The sequence below is a fragment of the Pelodiscus sinensis genome, chromosome 19 (assembly GCF_049634645.1).
Source record: "Pelodiscus sinensis isolate JC-2024 chromosome 19, ASM4963464v1, whole genome shotgun sequence".
NCBI lineage: Eukaryota > Metazoa > Chordata > Testudines > Trionychidae > Pelodiscus > Pelodiscus sinensis.
In genome coordinates this window covers 14,338,398-14,363,920 of record NC_134729.1, presented here as the reverse complement: position 1 = coordinate 14,363,920, position 25,523 = coordinate 14,338,398, and the positions used below count along the sequence as shown (strand labels likewise).

The following is a 25,523-nucleotide window of genomic DNA, read 5'->3' as shown; positions in this document are numbered from 1 at the left end:
TTTAGATGACCCAGTGTGCGCAGTAGCTGATATTCTATTTGTTGAGGGACGTGTCCAGGATAGAAGAGAAGACCATAGTGCCTGCAAGTGACAGTGGGTTGCCATTTCTGTGTTACGTAATATATTTAAAAAAATTAAGTGGTTACTAGAGACAAAAATCTTCTTGCCTCACTCAGAACTCCACCCCCGGGGAGGAGGGGAGGGCTTTCCAAAACCTCCCTCAGATTGGAAGACTGTTCTCTAGAGAGCTCAAGTCTCACTGCTAGAAAACGGTGCCTGATTTCTGACTCAGCCTAGATTTCTAATTGCTCACGTTCAAAAGCAGCAGCCAAAGAAAAGCTATTCACAGTCTCTGCTGGGGTCCTGCGAGAGGTAACTCAGGGCAGCAGATGGGCCTAAGTGGTAAAGGCAAAGAACTACATGCCGCCTGCTCTCCCTCCTCCTAGTCAGGCTGTAATAAAAGTGTGACTCACCGGAAAGCTGTGGAAGATGGAAATGTGTTGCTTGGACACAGTCACCTGACCTGGGTCAAAGTCCCATGGCAGGGTCAGTTAAGTACCCCCCCAGTCAAGGAGGCCTAACCCTGAAATATAAGCACATGGCTACCCCCATGACAGGAATGAATGGGTAGAGGAGAGGAGCTAGCAAGATTCTGGCCAGCTCTTTCTGTCTGGGAGTCTGTCCAACTGTGTTCAGGCGCTCTCAGCTCCCCAGCAAGCGAGGCAGTGAAGTTTAATTAGAAAACCCTTCTCTGTAGCAACATATTTAAACGGAGTGACTCACGCTGTGAGGGGGGCACAGGGGAAACTGCCTGCATGTGGCAGTGATTACAGCTAACTGGTTTAAATTACTTGGCCTCCAGCAGGCAGTTCAGGGGAATGCACAGCATCTTCAGGCTGCCTTGAGTAAAGCTTTCCACTTCCTGTCTGCCCTGGCAAATGGACTGCAATTAAGGCAGTAATCTGCTGGTTTGTTAGCGCAGAGCAATGCTGGGGGGGATTGCAAGGCTCACACTATGGGATGAAGAGGCAAATACAGCCCTTTTAGGTGTTTCACTTGTTTGTCAGAAGGGCTTTGGCAGTCCCAGAGCAGGGCAATTTGGGAAGGAGGAATTTTTTTTGTAGCTTATGATTTAAGATGGAAACCTTGAATTTAGATTAATTTGTCCCCATGGAACTAAAGCCAAATCCTCGCAGCATCCCTCCCCCCCACATACTGCAGCAGTCATGGGTCATTTGCAGCTTGTTAGTCTTTAAAGTGCTACATAGTCCTGTATTTTGTTTCCTGGTTACACTGACATAAGGAAGATATGCAGATGAACTGTATTTTTGCCCCAAAGCCCAAGGGACTGGCAGGCCTTTGCTTGTGATCTCTATTAATTTCATACAACCCTGAGGGAAATCATGACTGCTGTGGAGACAGTGACTACAGGAGTGATATTTCCCCCTTCACATAGCCACAAGAACCAGCAGGTTTAAAATAAGCACAGGGAAGACCTTCACTACAGGGCTGGATTACCAAATAGGCAGACTAAGCACCTGCTTAAGGCACCAGCAAAGCAGGGGCACCCCCAAAAAAAAGATTTTATGGTATAGTATCGTTTTTATTTTGAATTACATGGGGGGGCCACCATATTGTTTTCAGTGCTTAAGCCTCTAAAGGTCTTAATCTGGCCCTGCTTCACATAAAGCACAGTCAGCCTGAAAAATTCATTGCTGGGGCTGTGGTGAAGGTCAAAAATATCCCTGTTGAAAAGAGAATAAGAGTGGTTCAGGGAGGTTGGCTGACCTATGGTTATTAGCCAGGATGGGCCGGACTGCAGCCCTATGCTCTAGGTGTCCCGCATTTCAGAATGCCCAAAACAGGGACTGGAGGAGACAGCATGGATCCTGTTCCGGTCATTCCCTCTGAAGCATCAAGTACCAGTCACTGTCCAAAGACAGGCTACTGAGCTAACTGGACCATTGGTCTGACTAGTGTGGCCACTCTTGTGTTCTGAGGGGTCATTTCTCTTTATTGCTGTTATTTTATGAGCCTGGGGACATTTGTTTGAGGAAACATATCAGAGTAGACACATCACAATAAGAACCGACTGCATCCCCATGGATGCTAACTGGGACAGCTCAAGTAAAGGAGACCAAAACATCACAGAGTAAATAGCTTTTGAAATGTTTCAGACTAAAGCACATAGTAGCAGCCCCCTGGCACAAGCAGGAAAGATTTGCCTGACCATCCCTCATACGAAGGATTTGCCCTCTGTGTGTGAGTGGCGTGGCGGTGCTGGAGCTCTGGCAGGAGAGACAGCTATTACACTGAGTAAATGCCAGCCCCACAGAAAGCAGTGAGTAATGTGAATTTACTAAAGAACAGTGCGCACATTCTCCCAAGCAGCACTTCTGTACTTATTGGATTGTCTGAAGGAAAAGCAGAGCATAGCTAGATGGCAGGAGTCATGCTGTTTTGATTAAGCAAAGATTTCAAAGCCTCCCCCACAATGCTCCTCCAGTAGCATATGCTTTTTTAACACAATGCCCAAGTAGCTTGTGGAACTCACTGCCACATGATATTTCTGAGGCCAAGAGTTTATTAATTGATCCATTAAGAATATATGCTGATGAGTTATGCTAGTGTAATCCACACACCTTCTGGGTGTGGTGTACTATCCCATGTAGTGGCCATAGACCACTTAAGAGAAAGAATGTGTTTGTTCTACAGCCTTAGCTGAGAGGGATCTGGCTTTTAGCTTAAGCTGTAGAGGTTCATGCACAGAGCTCCAGAGATCCCAGGTTTAGTTTCACCTGTCAGTGTTATACGAGACCAGGGCTACTCCACATGCAGCCCGTGGCCTGTTTGTTTGCAGTCTGTGGTACAGTTTGGGTTTACTTGGGGCTTAACACGTGGCCCACGGGTGGGATTCTTTGAACATGGCCTCCACTGAGAACACGCTCCATAACAGTGAGTCAATATAATGGTCTTCTGTTGATATGCGTTTTAGTAGTTAAATTCCTGGACTGTCATTGCTATTAAAAGTGCTGTCACATGGGTGGAAATGGGGGTAAATATTGAACTTCATTAATATCAGCAGAACTGACTTAAATGGGGCCTGCATGTTGTGTAGTCTTTCCTTAATCTTTGTATTCATGCCCATCAATGTGAAAGAAGCTGTTTGCATATATTTGCATATATATTTACATGTACATGCAACCACACTTAAATTGCAGCTCTCGGAGACAAGGTGAGCGAGGGGGTATCTTTTATTGGACTAAATTCTGTTGGTGAGAAAGGTAAGCGTCCAAGTTACACAGAGCTCTTCCTCAGGGCTGAGAGAGGCACTCAGTGTTACAGTTAAAGACAAGATAACACTGGCTAGTGCAGGGCTACTCCACTTTGGAAGCCCCCAGGGCCTCACTGATACTCACAGCACATGCCGAGGCCTGGGGGCTTCCAAAGTGGAGTAGCCCTGCACTAGCCCGTGTTATCTGTTCGATCTTGTCTTTAACTGTAACACTGAGAACCTCTCAGCCCTGAGGACGAGCTCTGTGTAACTTGGACGCTTACCTTTCTCACCAACAGAAGTTAGTCCGATAAAAGATACCCCCTCGCTCACCTTGTCTCCTAGACTGTGTCTCCACTGGCGGGTTCTTGCACAAGAATGGCTGTTCTTGCACAAGGACCCGCAGAGCGTCCACACGGCCCACCCGCTCTTACGCAAAAAGATTTACAATAAAGCGCGGGAAGAGAGGGCTTCTTGCACAAGTGTATGCTCTTTTCTACCAAGTGTAAGCTCCCTTGCTCAAGAGCTCTTGTGCAAGAGGGCAGTGTGGACACGTGGCAGGGGTTTCTTGTGCAAGAAAGCCCTATGGCTAAAATGGCCATCAGAGCTTTCTTTCGCAAGAGAGTGTCCACACTGCTATGGATGCTCTTGTGCAAAAGCACATGGCCATGTGGATGTGTTCTTGCGCAAGAGTTCTTGCACAAGAACCCATGCACAAGATGTTCTTGTGCAAGAACCCACCAGTGTAGACATAGCCCAGGTCTGGCAAGTCCCAGAAAGAGTGAATCTTCAAACGCTGTTACAGGATTCTAGGCTGTATTACTGTTAGGGAGTCTGCTGAGATGGTTTATCTTCCTGGATCTAGCTTTGGGTGTGCCTTAAATTACCCATCTGTAAAATGGGTTAAATTTGACTGACCTGCTTTTGAAAACCACTTTTGGATTCTTGAATGGAAAGTGCAAAACAGAATAATTTCATTTGTTAAAAATATCCTCAAACAATCCCAATGAGGTAAATGCTGCAGTCAGAAGGGCTGCTCAGCATGAAGTAGTGCAGTAGAAAGGCCGCATTTGGTCAGAGCAGCACAGCTAGGGTTACCATCTGTCAGGTTTTTCCCCAGACATGTCCTCCTTTTCGCTTCTTAAATCTCTGTCTGGCTGGGTTTTTTAAATGACTAAAAATGTCCAGGATTTTGCTTTGTAAAGGGGAACGAGGAAGAGAGGGGGCATGTGTTTGGCAAATTGAATGTTCAGAGCCACATGCCCAGACCGTTAATGGCCGCTCTGCGCATGCACCCCAGTGCCTGGCCGGAAAAGCATGTGGCTGCAGCAGTGGCAGCTCAGGTGAGACCCAGGGCAGGTCCGATATGGGGGGGGGGGTGGCTCTTCCCGCAGAGTCACCACATTACCCTCCACCTCTCTAGGTTATGGCCCTGACTCTGTGGAAGGGGAAGGGCATTGCGTTAAAGTGGAGGGGGAGGACTGGGGGGGCCTGTCTCTGATGGAGGGATGGGTGCCCTGGGTTACAGCAGGGCGGGTTAGGGGTGTGGCTGGTTCTGGGGAAGGGCAGGGGCATTGGGTTACAGCAGGGAACTGGGTGTTAGAACTTCTGGCTTCTTTCCTTCCCTGTAGGTGGGCAGTGGGTCTGTGGGTTAGATTTGGGGGTTCCAGTCTCAGCTCTGTGAAGACTGTGGGAGCTGGTGCTTGGTGGGGTGAACAGGGGAAAAGAAGGGATTCTGGGAAGCAGGATTCCTGGGTTTCTTTTCTAGACATGCCACTTCTTCCCTTGGTGCTTTTAACTTCATGCCCCACGATGGGCCCCAGCCAGCAGCCTCTCTGGCCCCCCACTCTCTCCTCCTGGCCCCGCAGCGGCCCGAGCTGCTGGCTGGTTGGCAGTGTCACTGGAGCCCGTGCTGCTGCACGTCTCGGGGCAGTGCAGCCAGGAAGCAGGAGCCTGGCATGCGGCGCCCCTCGCTCCATGAGAGCCAGCGGGGGCCGCCACAGCCCTGACAGCAGCAGCCAGCTCCCGAGTCAGGCTCCCGAGTTTGGCCTCCTGTGCGAGTGGAGCAGCTGCACCAGCAGGCACCAGGTGTCCTCTTTTTTGAAAGTTCAGAGATGGCAACCCTAAGCACAGGAAACCAGTAGGAACGGTAGCAACAGCAGGAGCAGGTCAATGGTCCTGGGGACTCTTAGGTGCCATCTGGTGGACACATATGGGCAGTTCTGTGGCTGGAATTGGTCTCACACCATTGAAGTCAACATAGTGATGCTAGTTTACACTGGCAGAGGAACTGTTCCACAGAGCCCATGCAAAATTTGGTCAGAGGCATATTTTCTGGATTTAAATCCTACCACAAACAAAATGGTATTAATATATTTAAAAAATGAGCAGTCCCATGGCACCTTAGCAACTAACACAAACATCATCTGGAATATATATTTACTGGAATCCAGCTGACAGCTTTGCAAAGTACCAAATTCATAAGGTGCAGCCTGAACGCTGCCCGTACGTGCCAGCAGGGGATCAGCGCTCAGGCTTGCTCTCGGGATGATGGTCTAGCACGGGGTGGGGAAACTTTTTTGGGTCAGGAGCCACCCACCCACAAAAAAATCAGTTGGGGGCTGCACACAAGTGAGAAGCAAAAAAACAAAAACAAACCCTCCCTGATGTGGCCTCTGACTGAGGAGAAAGACACTCCCCACATTCCCCTCGCACACCAGAGCCTAGGAGCGCCCAGCCTAATAGATTTTGTGTGCTCCAGCCTTGCAGTGAGGTAGCGGGAGTGGGGGGTGGAGTATCAGTGTGGGCTCCCCAATGCTGGGGAGGGGCAGGAGATGAGCCTTGAGGGCTGGATCCAGGCAAACCAGGGGCCACATCTGGCCCCTGGGTCTAAGATTCCCCACTCCGGTCTAGGAGAGATGTATAGGCAGCACCTGATCCTATAAAACTCAATTCAAACATGAGACAAGAAAGGAAAATCTGAGTTACCTTCCTCTTCCAGGTCTTGCAGATGCCTTATCTTAGTCTGGCCCTTAGATGGTGAGTTCTTCAGCACAGGGACTGTCTTTCATTTTTGTTCTATAAAAGGTTGAGGGCACTGTTGGCAAGAGCGGCCTGAGGCCGGCTGCGGCAGCTGGCGCCCTAGGTGGAAGGCGTGATCGGCACCCCCCACCTGCACAGCCATCAATGGCTGCAATGTAATCACGGGGCGCCCGGGCCGGTGGCACCCTAGGCAACTGCCTAGTTTGCCTAGGCTCACAGGCCGCCCCTGACTGTTGGCATATTTTCTTCTTCCTATGTATTTTAGAAATGTGCATTTGTCTGTCTGTCCGTCCCTCTGTGGCTGTGTCTAGACTGGCAAGTTTTTCCGCAAAAGCAGCTGCTTTTGCAGAAAGACTTGCCAGCTGTCTACACTGGTCGCTTGAATTTCCGCAAGAACACTGACTTCCTACTGTCTGAAATCAGTGCTTCTTGCAGAAATACTATGCTGCTCCCGTTTGGGCAAAAGTCCTTTTGCGCAAAAGGGCCAGTGTAGACAGCTCAGATTTGTTTTGCGCAAAAAAGCCCCGATTGCAAAAATGGCGATCGGGGCTTTTTTTGCGCAACATCGTGTCTGGATTGGCACGGATGCTTTTCTGCAAAAAGTGCTTTTGTGGAAAAGTGTCCGTGCCAATCTAGACGCTCTTTTCCGAAAATGCTTTTAACGGAAAACTTTTCTGTTAAAAGCATTTGTGGAAAATCATGCCAGTCGAGACGTAGCCTGTGAGTCTATTTGTTCAAGAACATCTCCTAAACCATAAGAGTTAGGACAAAATTTGGGATGCAGCTTCTTCTTATCATAACTTAAAGCAAGGTCAGGCTTTGATTGTGCCAAGACAATGGGATGTGCCTGGAATTTAATTGTTTTTCATAAAATGGGAAAGGAAGGATCTGGTAGGAGAGATAGTTATACTGCAGAATGAACACCAGGGCAGCAAGGGGCCAGACGTGGGAACTGGGACAGCTATAACCCCATTGGGCCAGCAGGGGGCAGGGTGGAGAAATGGATAGCTATCTAATGTATGTTTCAGAGCGTTTGTCTGTGTGTCTGTCTATACCTGTCTCCCAGTCGGAGGACATGCACCCTTCCCCCAGCTGTGCCCACTGCAGCTGCAGTGGCCATGGACAGGTGCTTCTAACCTGGCCCCAGGCAGCTCTGGTGAGGGAGGACTGAGAAGATCTTCTTTCCCTGGGCCAACCTGCATAATGAACTCCTCATCCCCAGCCACCTCCCAGAACAATGAAGAAAACCAAAACTTATTTGAAAGTTAAAGACCCAAGCAATGCTAGGTAAATATTCTACCTCTCTAGAAATACTGAACCTCTGTAGTCTGACATCCTCAGGACCTGACCAGTGCTGAACCAGACAATTTGCTGAACCACAGGAGGTCAGTAATGTCTAGCAGCATTACCAACACTTCCATTGCAAACTCTGCTCTTAGAGGATATTTAGGGATAAATTAGCTAAATAAGAGCACGGAACACCGAGAGGCAGGACTGGGGGCTGTAAAACTTTATGGGACTGCAGGAAACTTGGCCATACCCATGAAAAGAGGACATCTGGCTAACTAAAATCACACCGGACCACGGATGTTGCTGAACTAGAAGGTGCCAGACTAGAGTGGTTCAACATGCAGTACCAAATAATGACAACTGGGCAACGAACATCCAATCAGGGATTTCACAAAGGCTCATTTAACAAGCAAGCAGGACACAAAAACTTGTAACAAAGCTCCCACACACTTACCACAGAAACTCATTTTGTTAAAAGATAATTTAATATCCAAGAACACAAAGCCACATGTTTTAACATTAAATACACATCTTCTGAGGCATACTGTGGAATGAATGGGTGATATTCCCCATTTTTTGGCCCAAGCTCTACAACTGCTGGAAATAAATCCTTAGAGTTTCTGTTAGGATCTTGTTAAGAAACAGGAACAAACACAAAGATGATGGACAAGGCTAGAGAAAAAAGAAGGTGGCCAACTTTACCAAAAGAAAGAGGAGCTCTTGAACAGAATTAGAGATGTAACACCAAGGCTTTAATCATCTGCCTAGGGCGTCCTGGCTTACAGTTGCTCACTGCTGGAGAAATTCACCCCTCTTAAATGGGTGGCTAGTCCTTACACTGCCATCTCCCCAGGGGTGTATTTCACCCAGTGCATAACCAGAAACCAAGAAAATCCACTGCAGTTGATCACAGTGCACATTCCTATGACCTGAATTACTCCAGGTTAGCGACCCATCATTTTAGCTCACACATTTCAGTGTTAGCTCACTACATGTATTCATTGGAGGCCCAATCCTGAGGTTTTCCTCACACAAAAGTCCCAGGGGCATAGTTTGATCCTGACACTACCAGAAGAGGGCTCCGTGATGAATGATCGCAGTGCATGGGAGTGGGGAAAGGTGTGATCCAGGCATGGAAAATGCTGAACACCACAGAAAGCCTTTCTGCAATGGGTTCAGGGGATTGTGGTTGCAACAGCTGTTCAAGAGATGCTAGAGATGGAGGGGTCTGTTGGAAAAGCAGAGAGATGGGATTAAGATAAAGTAGCACGCTGATACTGCTCACTGGGTGGCACAGTCTCTTCTTCTCAAAATGACTTATGCTTTTATCTGTGTTTATAGAAAACAGAAATTCCAGCAGTGGAAGCCCCGGGAACAGACCATGTCAACACACTCTACGTCCCTGGATTTATGCTGAAAAATGAGGGATGCTTTGAATGGAACAAATCAGTGGAGGCTTGTAGCTTCAAGAAAGTGACCATTTATGAGTGTTTCCTCTCCAGCTCCCCAATTCTCACAGTCACTTCCTCTCTGCATAGATATTGGCAGCCATGTAAATGCTTTCTCTGTCCAGATATCACAGAGCCCACCCCTTGCAGGAAAACACCTGGTGCCAGAAGCAGATGTTTGCTTTCCATGAACAGAGCCTCTGCACTTATTTCTTAAAGGGCGCTTGGAGTTTGCTAACCAGTAAAAAAGCTAAGTCTGGGCTGCCCCACAGCTTGCCTGCTGAGGCATAACAGATGTTTCCTGCAGTCTTCCACCCTAGCAGAGATGCTGGGATCAGGGCCTTATCACCTCCCTTCCTTTGTCGCCGTCAATTAGTAGGTAGCACTTGTGGCAGCGCAGCTCTGTCTCCAGCAGGGCTGCCTCACTGTTCACACAGGTTTCCCTGGGATGGTGTCCCCAAGTCAGGGCCTAGTTTGGGTTCAATGCAGTCCGTGCTTGTCCTTTCCAAGGAAGCCTGAGAGAACTCTGTGGAAGGGTCGCTGGTTTGAACCTTGGAGATGATCCTGGCAGTTTCCTGGGTGATCTCGAAATGTCTGAGCTGCTGTTTGCCTCCAGGATGGCGGTGCAGCATGCTGGTCTCTGGGGAGCTACTCCTGCTGCTTCCACCTTTCTTCTCCAGGGTTTCCTTTGCCACGGAGCTGCAGTCTGCAGGCCTGCCTTCCACTTCAGCCTCCCTCCCTGCGCTAGACAGAACAGCAGCCATCAAGGACAAACTGGAAGGGTTGGGAATGATTGGCCTCGTATAGACCTGTGCTGGTCGAGGATACTTCACTGGCTGCCGGCTGAAGTGCCCCCGGGGTTGGGTGCCTAGAACTGAATCCGAGTCTGGGGCTGGCTTTTCATGCACTGATTCCTCAGGCTCCTCCAGCTCCGAGCTGTTGCTTCTGTTTACAGCTGAGCAAAAAGTGAGATAGAGTTACTATAAAATGAGGTCCCCTCCCAGCCTGACACGCGGGCCTGACTCATGCGACAAAGGGGACACGTAGGAATCCCTGGACAAACACATAAGTAGAGGCCATTACCCCTCCTCCCCCCATCTCCATCCCCTCCCTGTTCAGTGCTGGGGACTGAGCCTCCTCTCTTCACCCTATTGCAAATCAGGAGTCATGTCAGAGACATCAGTGGTGTGAAATGGGTTACAGTGAAGGAAGAATCAGGCTCTTTATTCTCAAAGCTGTGAATCCTGCCAGGAGGGGGTATGTCTACACTACAAAGTTAATTCGAACTAACAGCCATTAGTTCGAATTAACTTTCATAGGAGCTACACATACAAACCGCTAGTTCAAACTTAATTCGAACTAGCAGAGTGCTTAATTCGAACTAGGTAAACCTCATTCCTCGAGGACTAACGCCTAGTTCGAATTAAGGGCTATGTAGCCACTTAATTTGAACTAGTTGGAGGCTAGCCCTTCCCAGCTTGCCCTGGTGTCCACTCTGGGCCAAGCCAGGGAAACTCTTCTGCCCCCCTCCTGGCCCCGGAACCCTTAAAGGGCCACGGTCTGGCTACGGTGCCCGTGCCAGGTGCAAGCCTGCCAGCACCCAGCCAGCAGACCCTGCACCTGACACGGCATGAGCCAGCCACCTGCTGCCACCCAGCCCTCTGCCTCTTCCCAGGACCAGGCTGACGGCTCCCAGGAGCCTGCCCGGGGCTGCAGGAGGCAGGCGCCTGCCTGGTTTAGTGCGAAGATCGTGGACTTCATCCAGATTTGGGGGGAGACCTCCAACGTCCACAATCTCTGCACTAGGCACAGGAAAGTGGCCATCTAGGGCAAGATAGCTGCCAGCCTGGCCACCAAAGGCCACATGAGAACCCAGGAGCAGGTTTGCATGAAAATCAAGTTGGTCCAGTGAGACCCCCGACCCTGAGCTTAGAACATAAGATTGGCCATACTGGGTCAGACCAAAGGTCCATCTAGCCCAGTAGCCTGTCTGCTGACAGTGGATAACACCAGCTACCCCGGAGGGGATGGACCAAAGATAATGACCAAGCCATTTGTCTCGTGCCATCCATCTCCAGCCTTCCACAAACAGAGGCCAGGGACACCGTTCCTACCCCCTGGCTAATATCACTCCATGGACCCAACCTCCATGACTTTATCTAACTTCTTTTTAAACTCTGTTATAGTTCTAGCCTTCACAGCCTCCTGTGGCAAGGAGTTCCACAGGTTGACTATTTGCTTTGTGAAAAACTTTCTTTTATTAGTTTGAAGCCTGCTACCCATTCATTTCATTTGGTGTCCTTTAGTCCTTATATTATGGGAACTAATGAAGAACTTTTCTTTATGCACCCTCTCTACACCACTCATGATTTTATAGACCTCTATCATATCCCCCCCTTAGTCTCCTCTTTGCAAAGCTGAAAAGTCCCAGTCTCTTTAGCCTCTCTTCATATGGGATCTGTTCCAAATCCCTAATCATTTTAGTTGCCCTTTTCTGAACCCTTTCCAAGGCCAAAACATCTTTTTTGAGGTGAGGAGACCACGTCTGTACACTGTACTGAAGATATGGCGTATCATAGTTTTATACTTCCCCTCCTCCTCCTTCCCCTGGCTTCCCCCTTCCAGCTCCCTCCTCCCAGGTTTCCTCCTCCCCTCACCCACCCTCTCTCTTCCCCTCTCCCACGTCCTTTTCCCAGTCTCCCCAGAGGTTAATCCCCCTCCCTCCCAGTTTTGTTAAATAAAGAGAGTTTCTATTTTTGAACACACGTGTCCTTTATTTTTTACATCATGAAGGGGGGGCTAGGGAGGGGGTAAATGGAAGGAGGTGAGGGAGGAATGGGGCACAAGCCCCCAATGGGGAGGACTGGGGTGGCTCTGCGGGTTCTTCAGGCTCTCCTGCAGGGCCTCCTGGATCCTGACAGCCCCCCAATTAACCCCCCCACCAGATGGCAGCCTGTGGCAAGTGCAGCCGGGCTGATGGCCGAGTGCTATGATGTGCCGAGTGCGGGCACTCAGGGCACTCCAAGACAGAACTGCTTTGCTGTCCCTCATCGAGGTAGACAAGCAAGCGGGGAACCCTGAGAACTGTCTGTCCGGGGTGGGGGTCTGGTCCCTTTAAGCACAGAGCTCAGCTAGCCTGAGGCAGCAGCTCCATACTCTAAGTGCTAACCTGATGCCCTGCTGGCACTGGTTCCGACCAGCCTTAACCTCGGTTCAGGGTCCACTCAATGTGGACATGCTAGTTTGAATCAGCAAAACGCTAATTCAAATTAGTTTTTAGGTCTAGATGCACTAGTTTGAATTAGCTTAGTTCGAATTAACTAATTGAAATTAAGTTAGTATGAATTAGTGCTGTAGTGTAGACATACCCTTAGAGAATTTGCTCTAGTGAGTCACTTGGGGCCCCGGGGTCTTTAGCAGCAGGGCTTGCACAGAGGGAAAGAAAATTCTTCCTGAGAAGGGCTTGTCATAGACCAACACCTGGTGACAAGTTAGCCCAATGGCTGCACTAGACTAGAGGGGGCTGGCTAGATAGAAAACAGAGGCCGGGTGATGCCATGACCCCATACACAGAGACTCGTACAGAGACAGGCAGACACAGAAGCGGTGAAAGTTCAGTAAACACATATCAAGCCCATCCAAAACCTGCCCCAGGAACACATGCCCCTGCATGACATTTACCTAGGGGGTCTGTGCTCAGGGGGCTGTGGGCTCCCTCCATTGTCAGCTCATTGACGGCTTCACTGGAAGACGACTTATCAGACACGGAGCCCTCACTTGAATCATGCTTGAAGGAGAAACTCTGTTGGAAAAAGCCAGGACAGCAAACCTGTTTAGACAGGGCTCTCCTTTCAGATAATGACTGGACTCAGTCCCCTGAATGCTGCAGTAGCCAAGGGAACAAAGAAAATCGCCTAATGACAAATACAGCTTCATCTCGTTTCCAGCTTGCCCAATGCAAAACTGCAGAGATGAAGGTGGCAGGCTCAGAAAGAGAGAGAGAGAGAGAGAGAGAGAGAGAGAGAGGCATCTTAGAGCTGGGGTTAGGACTAATGTTCCCTCTATTTTTTTCCACCCATGTGCAGAATAAATTTTGTTACGTACACTGGTGCATGTGTGGATATGCACCACCAGTAGAAATATATGCTGCCAGCTTGTGAGATCTGTGATAATCAGCTGGGCAGCATGTGAATCTCTCCGGGATGGCCACCAAAGTGCCGAGCTTACAGGAAACATTGGTTAGGACCCTGTTGTACTGGGTGCTGAATGACCTCAGCTCATTTCTCCAGTTTGTCCAGATCATTTTGAATTATGACCCTATCCTCAAAAGCACTTGCAACCCCTCCTAGCTTGGTATCATCTGGAAACTTAATAAGTGTACTCTCCATCATCTAAATCATTGATGAAGATATTGAACAGAACCGGTCCCAAAACAAACCCCTGCAGAACACCACTTGTTATGCCCTTCCAGCATGACTGTGAACCATTAATAACTACTTTCTGAGAATGGTTATCCAGCCAGTTATGCACCCACCTTATAGTAGCCCCATCTCAGTTGTATTCGGCTAGTTTATTGTTAAGAAGGTAATGCGAGACCGTATCAAATGCCTTACTAAAGTCTAGGTATACCACATTCACCACTTCTCCCTTATCCACAAGACTTGTTATCCTATCAAAGAAAGCTATCAGATTGGTTTGGCATTAATTTTTCTTTACAATCCATGCTGGCTGTTACCTCTGACCTTATTTTCTTCCAGATGTTTGCAGGTAAATTTCTTAATTACTTGCTTCATTATCTTTCCTGGCACAGAAGTTAAACTGACTGGTCTGTAGTTTCCTGGGTTGTTCTTATTTCCCTTTTTATAGATGGGCACTAGATTTGGCCTTTTCCAGTCTTCTGGAATCTCTCCTGTCTTCTATGATTTTTCAAAGATGCTAGCTAAAGGCTCAGATACCTCCTCTATCAGCTCCTTGAATATTCTAGGATGCGTTTAATCAGGCCCTGGTGACTTGAACACATCTTAACTTTTCTAAGTAATTTTTAACTTGATCTTTTTTTATTTTAACTTCTAAACCTACCTAATTTCCACTATCATTCCCTATATTAGGCATCCCTTCATCATCAGACTTCTTGGTGAAGACCGAAACAAAGAAGTCATTAAGCACCTCTGCCATTTCCAAGTTTTCTGTTATTGTTGCTCCCTCCTCACTGAGCAATGGGCCTACCCTGTCCTTGGGTCTTCCTCTTGCTTCTAATATTTTTATAGAATGTCATTCTGTTACCCTTTATGTCTCTAGCTTGATTGAGCTTATTTTGTGCCTTTGCCTTCCTAATCTTGCCCCTGCATACGTGTGTTGTTTGCTTATATTCATCCTTTGTAATCTGACTTAGTTTCCACGTTTTATAGGACTCCTTTTTTATTTTTAGATCATGCAAGATCTCCTGGTTAAGCCAAGGCGTTTTTTTGCCATATTGTCTATTAGGCATGTTAAATATTGACTAATTGACTAATCAAATAGTCAATGCATTTTGCATCAACTATTCGATTAGTCGATAGGGTGCCTCCACCTTTGAAGTGTAGCAACAGCTCTCGGGCTGTTGCCACACTTCAAAGGTGAAAGCACTGCATGAAGCCCAGGGACTCCTCCGCTGATCCCGTGCTCCATGCAGTGCTGCCGTATTGAAACTCCACGAGGAGTCTGACACCGGGCTTTCCTTGGTGTTTCAAAGTGGCAGCACCACAAGGAGCCCAGGGATCAGTGGCAGAGTCTCCAGCTGATCCCAGGTTCCACATGGTGCCACCACTTTGAAATGCTGCGAGGAGCCTGACACTGGGCTCCCTGCGGCATTTCAAAGCAGCAGTGCCACAAGAAGCCCAGGGTTAGTCCCCAGCTGATCCTGGGCTCCAAGCAGCGCTGCTGCTTTGAAACACTGCATTGCAGCCAGGGGACACTCCAGCTGGCCCTGAGCTGCACACAGCATTTCAAAGTGGCAGCACAATGTGGAGCCCGGGGTCTGGCCCCAGGCTTCAAGAGGCGCTGCCACTTTCAAGTACCCTCTTCTCTTCCCCCCTCTTGCTGTCTCTTTCTGATAGAGGCAGCAATGGGGGAGTGGGGAAAGCGACTAGTCAACTAGTCCTTCACATCGGAATAGTTTGCTTTTGGGCCCTTAATAATGTCCCTTTGAAAAACTGCCAACTCTCTTCAGCTGTTCTTCCTCTTAGTCTTGCCTACCAGATCTTTGAATTTACTAAAATCTACCTTCCTGAAATCCATTGTCTCAATTTGGCTCTTCTCCCTTCTACCATTCCTTAGTATCATGAACTCTTTGATTTCATGATCACTTTCACAAGTTAATTAGGAAGTTTTTCCTAATTTCCAACCTAAACTGCAATTATGCAATTTATGCCCATTGCTTCTTATCCTATCACCAGAGGTTAAGGAGAATAATTTTTCTCCCTCTTCCTTGTAACAACCTGTTAGGTACTTGAAATCTAAATGTCCCCTTTCAGTCTTTTCTGAATAAGGAAAAGTTGTTTACTTGTTCCCATAATATAAGAACTAGGGGCCACCAAATGAAATTAATGGGAAGCAGGTTTAAAACAAATAAAAGGAAGTTCTTCACACAGCACACAGTCAATCTGTGGAACTCCTTGCCTGAGGAGGTTGTGAAGGCTAGGACTGTAACAGGGTTTAAAAGAGAACTAGATAAGCTCCATGAATTTAAGTCCATTAATGGCTATTAGCCATGATGGGTAAGGAACGGTGTCCCTAGCCTCTGTTTGTCAGAGGGTGGAGATGGATGGCAGGAGAGAGATGGCTTGATCTTTACCTATTCAGTTCACTCCCTCTGGGGCACCTGGCATTGGCCACTGTGGGCAGACAGAGTACTGGGCTGGATGGGCCTTTGGTCTGACCCAGTCTGGCCGTTCTTATGTTCTCTTTTCCAGACTAAACAAACCCAGTTCTTTCAATCTTCCCTCATAGATCATGGTTTCTAGACGTTTAATCATTTTTGTTGCTCTTCTCTGGACCTTCTCCAATTTCTCCACATCTTTCCTGAAATGTGGCACCCAGAACTGGACACAGTACTCCAGTTGAGGCCTGTGCTGAGGTTTGTGTCCATGTGCCCTGCGCACTAGTAAAACAGGCTGTTACAGAATGTGGGGACCCTCATTCTGCCTTGGAGTTATGCAGAGCCGAGGTTCATTCCCTGGGTTTATGGCACCTTCAGAACACTCTGCGTGGACGTGTAACCCCATAACCTAGAACTACCTGTTCTTTATGCTCAGTATAAGTCAGGAATAAGCCAGCCAATAACCTCCCTGGGTCTCTTGGAACAGGTCATAATGCACAGCTTTAATGGGCAGCAGCCACTTTATCTGTCATGCTGCAGCCTCGCTCAGTGATTCCTTTGCCTGTCCTTCCGCAGGCAGAGAAAGTGGGGGCAGCAACAGAAACATCATTAATTACTGCAAAGTAATTACTGTTAGAAACTAAAGAGAGCCTATAGTGGGGCTTGAACATCATAATTCTTATGAGCCCAGCTCCCCAGGGAAGTCAGCAGGCATTTGTACAGAGACTGATCAGCATCTGAGCAGGGGCTTCATTCTTATATGGAGAATTCCTAAAGAACTTAGTTCCCTCCATGTGTAATTTTTGACCATTCCTGAAGAATTTAATAGCCAACCCTGCAGTAGTATTATAGAGGGTGGCTTTAAAACCCCTGAACTATGAAAAGGGGATAATTCCTTATTGTAGCCTGTTAGTTTCATCCCTATTAAATTATACGGGACTTTTCCATATGGGGAATGGCAGATTAACATCTGCTTTCAGCTGAAATCACAGGCAGTATAGTTTTCTTATGCTTCAGTGGCTGGGAACCCCAGGAAAGCCAGGTTGCTGCCCAGACGTGAATGTGACTATTAAGAAAAGGAAGCAAGGTGCGTGTACACACACACACACACACACACACACACACACACACACACACCCTCACCCCCCCCCCCCCCCCCACACACACACCCTCAGTGGCCTGGACAGGACTGGGAGACAGATACTGATCATCCAGGCTTTGACTCCCCCTGTGACCTTGGGAAGGTCACTTTTCCTTTTTCTATCTCAGTTAATTCAGCTTTAAAATGGGAGTAACATTCCTACCTAGCTTCCAGTGGGGTGGTGCCAATTACCTCAAGTTTTAAAGTGCTCTGAAGAGGAAAGTTGCTAAGTATTCTTGTGAGAGAAGTGTCAGGAAGATGGAAAGGGCTGAGAGAGGTGCTTAGCAGCACAGAAATGTATCCCAGCTAGCTACAGCCAACTACGCCTCTGAGTCACACCCATCTGGGCTGGGGATCCTGCTATATCATTTGCTATTTATATAACCATCCATTCCACAAGCTGTAAAACTATGTATCTACTGAGAGACACAGCAACATTCTGACATCTCTTCTCTAGGAATTGGACTATTTAAAACATGCAGCAAAACATTCTCTGGAGCTGCCTGGGCAGCTGCGGAGGGATCTGCAGCCTGGAATTTCTTCCAGTTCTCCTATTCCATGGGAATCACCCCGCTGAATAACCCCCGGATGCCAAGTGGCTTCACTCTCTGTAAGATCCTGTTTTCCTGGCTAATCCCTGTGGGTGACTATAACAGGGTGCTGGGGCCCAGTTCTGTGTTTCTGAGCTGTACCTCTGTGGTCTCACCCTGGGCTCTCTCAGGGCTGTGCTGCTCCTCTTTGTCCTTTTCCACCAGGGTCTCTTGTGAAGTGTTTTCGTACAGGGACGGAGGCAAGTCATCCATCCCAAAGACCCTCTCGTAGTTCAGAATGAGAAACTCCACAATATGGGCCTGGTACCCAGAGTCTACGAGGCACGACATGGAGACATCGTACCCTGAGCCAGGCCGGATCAGTGTTGGCCCGAAAATTATGCCCAAGTTGTTGGGGGACATCTTGTTCTCTTCGTATCTTTCAGCCACCCTGAGCAAGGGAAACATCCTGGTTAGAGGCCTATCAGTTCTCAGCCGCACTGCAGTGAGTAGGAGGGATGTCGTGAGTGGGGGAGCTGGTAGAGAGGTACAGCCCGGCACGGGCAGGAGGGGAGACAAGACCCTGGTTTCCAACACTCATACCCCACTGTGAGCCAAGAAGTTGCATTGCAGTGGTGAAAAGTGCAACTCTGAGGGAAGGTGCTTGGTCAGCGCTGGCTGAAAGGAGGCTGGCCCGTCTCCCACTGGCCTAATGGGAATTCTGGCTCTGTACCTGCTTTAGCTCCAAGTGACAACAGTAAAGGAGAGGCCAGACAGCCCATCTGGGAGCAGAGCCTTTTCCGTCTCCCTTGCTGGGAGCTGCAAGGGCCTGGCCTTTCTCCTCCCCGCTGTCCCTTGTGGTGTAATCCTGCCTTCTCGCTGGGGAAGGAGGCTACAGGCATGTCTGCTTGGTGAGCTGAGGGGCCAGTTCTAGTGTGACCTGTGGGTGTGTTGCATGAGCAACTGTGCAAAGGGCTGTCCTAGCCCAACACCCTCATGCAGCTGGCCCCTCCCACCACTTGCATTGCTCTGGCTACGCTCGGTTTTTCACATGCTACTGGAGTATGTTTCTCAAGCTGGACGTTATACTGCAGCGGAAGTGCTGACATGCTCTAAGAGCCTTTTCTGGTACCGACCTGCCTCTGTGCCAGATGCTCCTCTGGGGAGCCAGAGAGAATCACAGAATTCTAGAATGGACTGGCATGGGCCTTGAGAGGTCAAGTCCAGGCCCTGGCCTCCCAGCAGGACCAAGCACCTCAGAATCTGAGACGATGAGGGATGGAAGAGACCTCAGGAGGTCACCCAGTGTCCTAGTCCAACCCCCTGCTCAAAGCAGGACTGATCCCAACTCTGTAGCAACACGGTGGTCCTAAGGAATTATGGGGCCCTCCACAGTACTACTGAACTGGTGCCCCTGTGCCCGATGGCAGCCTGGGAGGGGGATGACTTTTTAGATTTTATAATCTTCAGCAACACACTGGTGCAATATTTTTAAAAGCACTAACACAGTCAATTCAGAAGCTGACTATATAGACCTGGGATTGGCAAATGCCTGCTAAATGGCTTCATTACCACTTGAATAGCTCTTTCATAGGTTCACTGCTAATAGGCCTCGCAGGCTTTTTCACTTGTAAGCTAACAAGATCCTCTCCAGAGGAAGCAGACACATGGAACAGGAATAGGAAGAGGCAAGTGGGTGGACATAAAGACCCAGTGGTGCCCCACATTTTCGGGTGCCCTACGCCACGGGATGTTCTGAGTATGGGTAAGGATGGCCTTGGGCAGGAATCTCTTTGCAGCACTAGCATCTAACAGACCCATTTTCCACAGTCACTCGTCCCTGTTACCTGTACAGATGTGCAATGAGATGTCGCAGGGTGTTGTAGTTAGTCCCAGGCAGTTTGCTCAGCAAGTCCTTCATGCTCTGGATGGGATCTGCTGAGAACTCGGAGCTGTCTCTCTTCCTTTCCCCAGGTCTCTGCAGGTCTTTGGCAAGCATGATTAATTCATCATAGAGCCGAGACAAGAGCACTGGCCCTGAGAGCTGTGGTGAGATGAAGGAGCTAGTGTTACTGCAGCCTGCCTGTTTGATGCTCTGGGGAAAGATTAGGGTTAGGGTTCTGGCCCTGCAGCCCTGGCCAGCTTCAGCCTCATGTTCCCAGGCTCAGACCATCTCTTATATCCATGATGTATAGGCCAGTGATTGGCTCCCTGGTTTCTCATGAACTTCTAGGGCCTGCAGAAAAGGCCCAGGCCTCCCCAGAATTGCCATTCACACCGAGTTAATATTTGGGGACGGTCTGAAATAGCCCAGGGCTGCTACTGCTCAGGGAAGCTTTGGGTCTCATCTGTCTTTTATCAGTGACTGCAAGCCACGAGCCATGACACCCATGAAGACAGATGTTAGGAGACCAGAGCCTGGAATTAATCCCTGATTCTACAGTAAACAAGGAGATGTCAACACACCTCAGTGCCTCAGAAACCCATCCAAGAGCGAGCCAGCAACACGAGTTGCCATGCTCCCACAGATGCACCCAGGAGTGAAAGGAAAATTAATTCTTTCTGGTACAGGGGCACACGAGCAGAGGGGCATGTGACCTCCCCATGAGACCCCCCCCAACTTGACTTCTTCACACAGCGCATAGTCAACCTGTGGAACTCCTTGCCACAGGAGGCTGTGAAGGCTAGGACTATAACAGAGTTTAAAGAGAAGCTAGATAATTTCATGGAGGTTAGGTCCATAAAAGGCTATTAGCCAGGGGACAGAAATGGTGTCCTTGGCCTCTGTTTGTCAGAGGCTGGAGAGGGATGGCAGGGGACAAATCGCTTGATCACTGTCCTCGGTCCACCCTCTCTGGGGCACCTGGTGCTGGCCACTGTCGGCAGACAGGATACTGGGCTAGATGGACCTTTGCTCTGACCCAGTACGGCCGTTCTTATGACCACATTACCTGGGGTGGGGGGGTCGATACAGCAACTGTCAGTCAGAATCATAGAGCTGGAAAAGACCTCAGGAGGTCAAGTCCAGCCCCCTGCCCAAAGCAGGACCAGTCCCAACTAAATCAACCCAGCCAGGGCTTTGTCAAGCCGAGACTTAAAAATCTCTAGGGATGGAGATTTCACCACCTCCCTAGGTAACCCATTCTAGTACTTCACCATTCACCTAGGGAAATAGTTTTTCTTAATATCCAACCTAGACCCCCCCACTGTAACTTGAGCCCATTGCTCCTTGTTCTGCCATCCATCACTACTGAGAACAGCCTCTCTCCAGCCTCTTTGGAACCTCCCTTCAGGAAGTTGAAGGCTGCTATCAAATCCCCCCTCACTCTTCTCTTCTGCAGACAAAACAGACCCAACTCCCTCAGCCTCTCCTTGTAGGTCATATGCTCCAGCTCCCTAATCATTTTGGTTGCCCTCCGCTGGACCCTCTCCAATGCATCCACAACCTTTCTATAGTGGGGGGCCCAGAACTGGACACAATACTCCAGATGTGGCCTCACCAGAGCCGAATAAAGGGGAATAATCACTTCTCTAGATTGCTGGCAATGCTCCTCCTAATGCAGCCTAATATGCCATTAGCCTTCTTAGGGTATGTCTACACTACAAAGTTAATTTGAACGAACAGACGTTAGTTTGAATTAACTTTGATAGGCGCTACACATACAAACCGCTAGTTCGAACTTAATTCGAACTACCGGAGCGCTTAATTCGAACTAGGTAAACCTCATTCTACGAGGAATGATGCCTAGTTCGAATTAAGCAGTTCAAATTAAGGCCTGTGTGGCCACTTAAATTTGAACTAGTGGGAAGCTAGCCCTCCCCAGCTTTCCCTGGTGGCCACTCTGGGCACCACCAGGGAAACTCGTCTGCCCCCCTCCCGGCCCAGGAGCCCTTAAAGGGGCATGGGCTGGCTACGGTGCCCGTGCCAGGTGCAAGCCTGCCAGCACCCAGCCAGCAGACCCTGCACCTGGCACGGCACGAACCAGCCATCCGCTGCCACCCAGCCCTCCGCCTCTTCCCGGGACCAGGCTGGTGGCTCCCGGGAGCCTGCCGAGGTCCGCAAGAGGCGGGCGCCCGCCTGGTCTAGTGCAGACATTGTGGACCTCATCCACGACGTCCGCACTAGGCACAGGAAAGTGGCTGTCTAGGGCAGGATACTATGCTACTTCTGTTCAGGCAAAAGTCCCTTTTGCGCAAAACTTTTGCGCAAAAGGGCCAGTGGAGACAGCTGAGATTTGTTTTCTGCAAAAAAAGCCCCGATTGCGAAAATGGCAATCAGGGCTTTTTTGCGGAAAAGCGCGTCTAGATTGGCCACAGATGCTTTTCCGCAAAAAGTGCTTTTGCGGAAAAGCGTCCGTGCCAATCTAGATGCTCTTTTCCGAAAATGCTTTTAACTGAAAACTTTTCCGTTAAAAGCATTTCCGGAAAATCATGCCAGTGTAGACGTAGCCACTAGGTGTGTGGGTCACACCTGCAAGTGGCCAGGACCAGAGACTGAGCCTGGCTCCTTCTAGCAATTTGCTACCCACCTCTTTCAGGAAATGCTTCAGGACACCAGTGATGTCGTGGGGAGAATGTTCCGAGAGCTCCACCAGCTCCCTCCCATTTTCAAATGCCTGGCAGAGCTTCTCCATCCGGGCCTTGGCCCCACTTATCCGATAGATCCCCTGCATTGTCAAAAAGGGGAAAGGTTCAGGGATCCTGGTCAGGGGAGGGGAGGGAGGAGGAGGAGAAGGATGGGGCCAGGCAGTAACAGGGCAGCTGAATTTCTGCAGCTGAGGCCAAGAAGGGAGGTGACATTGTCTCATTCCTGGTGTGGACAGGCACCAAAGTGTGAGCTGCAGAGATGCAGAACCCAGCTACCCTCATGGCAGGACAATACACTAAAGCTAGAGGGAATCAGAGAGAATTTTTAATTAGCCTCTCTGGGAGCCAGGTGACCTGTTCAGCAGCCAGGACAACCGTCAGTGGTTTACTGGGGTTTGTGAAATGCCTGGTGACAAAAGGCGCCAAGCAAGGGCCTGATATGGCCCGTCACAGTTGAATGGTGTGCAGTCCTGGCCCCCAGCGGGAGTAGGAACAGGTCCTGCATGGCTACTCACCTGCACTCCGAGGGCACGCGCCTCGATCTCTGCGGTGCACTTCACAACCAGGAACGGGACCTCTTCAGGAAAATCCCGAGGGACCTGTGTGAAGTCGATGCCAAAGAGAGGCACTCGGCTGGGCAGCTTCTTGTGGCCACAAGTGATCAGGAGGTTCTCCAGGCACTTCCGGTGGCAGGTCAGATAGCACTGCAATGGCAAGACAATACTGGGTTAGGCACTAACTACAGCTTGGCAAGGCCACTCCAGAGGCTGGGCAAAGTGTCTCCCCTTGGAGCACATCACAGGTGTAGCCTGATCTAAGATTATGTTTAAATTCTAATGACCCACCTTAGGGTTGACAGGTTCTTTGTCCCAGGATCAGGCCCAGTATTCAATTATACTACGATTGGGAACCCTGATGTGCATGGTTGCAACACTCACACTATAGAAACTCTTGTATATGTACAAATAGAGTTTACTAATATGGTTAGCACAGTCACAAACACCCCAGTTTCATAAGATATGGAAATATGGATGGATGTTCCCTACCATACTGACATCATTCCTTCTAGAACAATCTTAGGTATTAGCCCATCGTCTCTCTCATTACCTTCCCCTTCCCCATCATCACCAGGGGACATCATTCTGGCCCTTCCAAGGACGACATCTTCTCCTCCCCATCGCCTCACTTTTATATTACGTGACGCTGACGATAACATGTTTCATGCATATTCAATAGGGGATGTTTCTAATGCTGAAATGTTCTTTTCCTATTGGTCAATGTATCATTGCTCTTAATTTATTATCATATTGTCAATTCGTTACCATGGGCCTTTGTGGTCATCTATCACATCCTGTGTCCTGATTACTCAACTCAGCCAGAACCAATTATTTTGGGACTTTTATATAATGATGCATCTACTGAGTCTGAGGGTATTTTTCCTACCATCCTGTGTGGGGAAAAGGTCCAGATCTAAGTTCCCTTTTTCAGTCCCAGGAAACCATAAATAAACCATGATCTGTATCTGGTGAGACTATGTCTCAACCACGGAAGTCTGCTAACCTCAGCTTCTGCTGAGTTTTAAATGGCCTGTTGCAGCATGGACATAAGATAAAATATAGCCCCATATTACTTGACCTGTGAGCTTATGTGTGTTCTTTCATTCAAGTGCAACCTGCCCTCTAACTGGCTGTAATGCTGACATGGCATTCACTGGAAAGTGCATTCAGAGGCTGAACCATCTTGTTATACCCTAGAGCAGGAGCCACTGCACTGCAGGGAACCCGACTCACCAGGCAGCCTCGGCTGGGCTGTCCTGCACCCATGCTGCTCCTATGCCCAATGGCATCTGGATAGCCACACAGCCCAGCCAGTGCACAGCACCAACAGGCTTGTGGTTGGCTGTGTGGGGGAAGGAAGCAGCATCTGCCCACAGACAGGTACAAGCAGCAGGCCACTAACTGGGGCTCTTGCTAGACTCTTATATACCAACATGTCCTGGCCCCAAATAAGAAGGGGCATGGACCTGTACCCATGTGGGTCAATGGCAAAGCCCCCCCAAGGAGTTGAGTGCCTATGTGCTAGTATTCAGTGGGCCTTCACAAACTGCAATGGGCAGACACAAGGCCTAGTGTATTACACCTGCACCCAGACATCAGTCAAGCTAACACAAAGGGCCTGAGGGAATGCTGAGAGCAGCTTTACAAGACTTGCCTCCCACTCCTCCGAGTGTAGCCCTCTGGCCAGGTAGATATGCCACCCCCCTGTTGCTCCAGTCTGAGGCACTGGGCAGGCAGGGCACATTGTGCTGCAGACCAGCCTTTAGCAGATTTCTTGCATTACAGCTCTTAACTATTACCTAATTAATCTAAATTAACACACACATTATAATTATTAACATGATAGGCAAGGAAACGGATAGGCTTCCCAGGCTCTCCCTCATCCTGTTTCCGCCACTCACTCAGAGGGGGCCCCTTCACATAGTTTTGCAGGGGGACATGCCTGCAGCAAGGTAACCAGCTCTCCCTGCCCCCATGCAAGGTATCTACAGTCCAGGATGTGCTGAGCTCTCTTACCTCTTCACACTCCGTGCCACTGACCATAAAGGTTTCACATTCCCTGCACTTGGATGGACCCCGCAACTTCCGCAGCCGATGGGTCTGTGCTGCGCTTGACAGAGAGATGTTCTTAAACTGACACTGCGACGATCCATTTTCTGGTTCAGCAACCATGTGAATATAACAGGGAGACTTTTCAGAGAGCCGCTCATGCCATTGAAAAATGTAAAAGAATGACCAACCCCTTTCTCTCAACAGCGGGGTAGCGCTTTTGTAGCCCTGTCTGCTCAGAGTGGTCAATATCATGACTGACAGTTACTGGAGGGACTGGAGGGGCCTTGCGATAGAATTTGGAGACCAGTCATAACCAAGCAGCAGTAGCTCAAGTGTCCTGATGCTCGGGGCTGGAATACCACGGGACGTTAGGGATTGGAAGAGCCATCAACAGAGCTGCTGGGGGAAGCCTAGGTTTGGAACAGCCGGGGCTTGTGGTTTGGGGCTGAGGGCAGAGCTGTGTATGTTGGAATAGCAGTAGGGGCTGGCGGTCCAAACTCAAGGGCAACAGCAGAGGTCTATGGGGTCCAGAACTGAACTGCAGGTTGGAAGTTAGATGCATTTTCAGGGCTGTGTATGGAGATCTCCCTTTTATAAGCGTAACAGGGTGCATAAGCCCAGGGGTGGACGATAATTTTTGTAGGGGGGCCACTTCACAGATTTTAGTACATGGTTGTAGGCTGGCCTCAGGTGGAAGGAGTGGGGGTAAGGAGAGAGAGAGAGAGAGAGAGAGAGAGAGAGAGAGA

General features: G+C 49.2%; 1 protein-coding gene across 4 annotated transcripts in view; it reads right to left on the bottom strand.

The window, feature by feature from the left end:
- Positions 1-6,887: 6,887 nt before the first annotated feature.
- Positions 6,888-25,523, bottom strand: part of GMIP (GEM interacting protein) — a 61,889-nt gene continuing 43,253 nt past the window's right edge. For 2 of the 4 annotated variants that reach the window (XM_075902463.1, XM_075902465.1), the window contains 7 exons: positions 24,742-24,881; positions 22,684-22,872; positions 22,111-22,248; positions 19,429-19,625; positions 17,744-18,032; positions 12,736-12,856; positions 6,888-10,009 (listed from right to left, as the gene is read on the bottom strand). In XM_075902463.1, the coding sequence (XP_075758578.1) occupies positions 9,477-10,009; positions 12,736-12,856; positions 17,744-18,032; positions 19,429-19,625; positions 22,111-22,248; positions 22,684-22,872; positions 24,742-24,881 (1,607 nt within the window). In that variant the 3' untranslated portion in view covers positions 6,888-9,476. The remainder of the gene's footprint in view (positions 10,010-12,735; positions 12,857-17,743; positions 18,033-19,428; positions 19,626-22,110; positions 22,249-22,683; positions 22,873-24,741; positions 24,882-25,523) is intronic. The other 2 variants (XM_006130253.4, XM_075902464.1) reach the window with 2 other exon arrangements.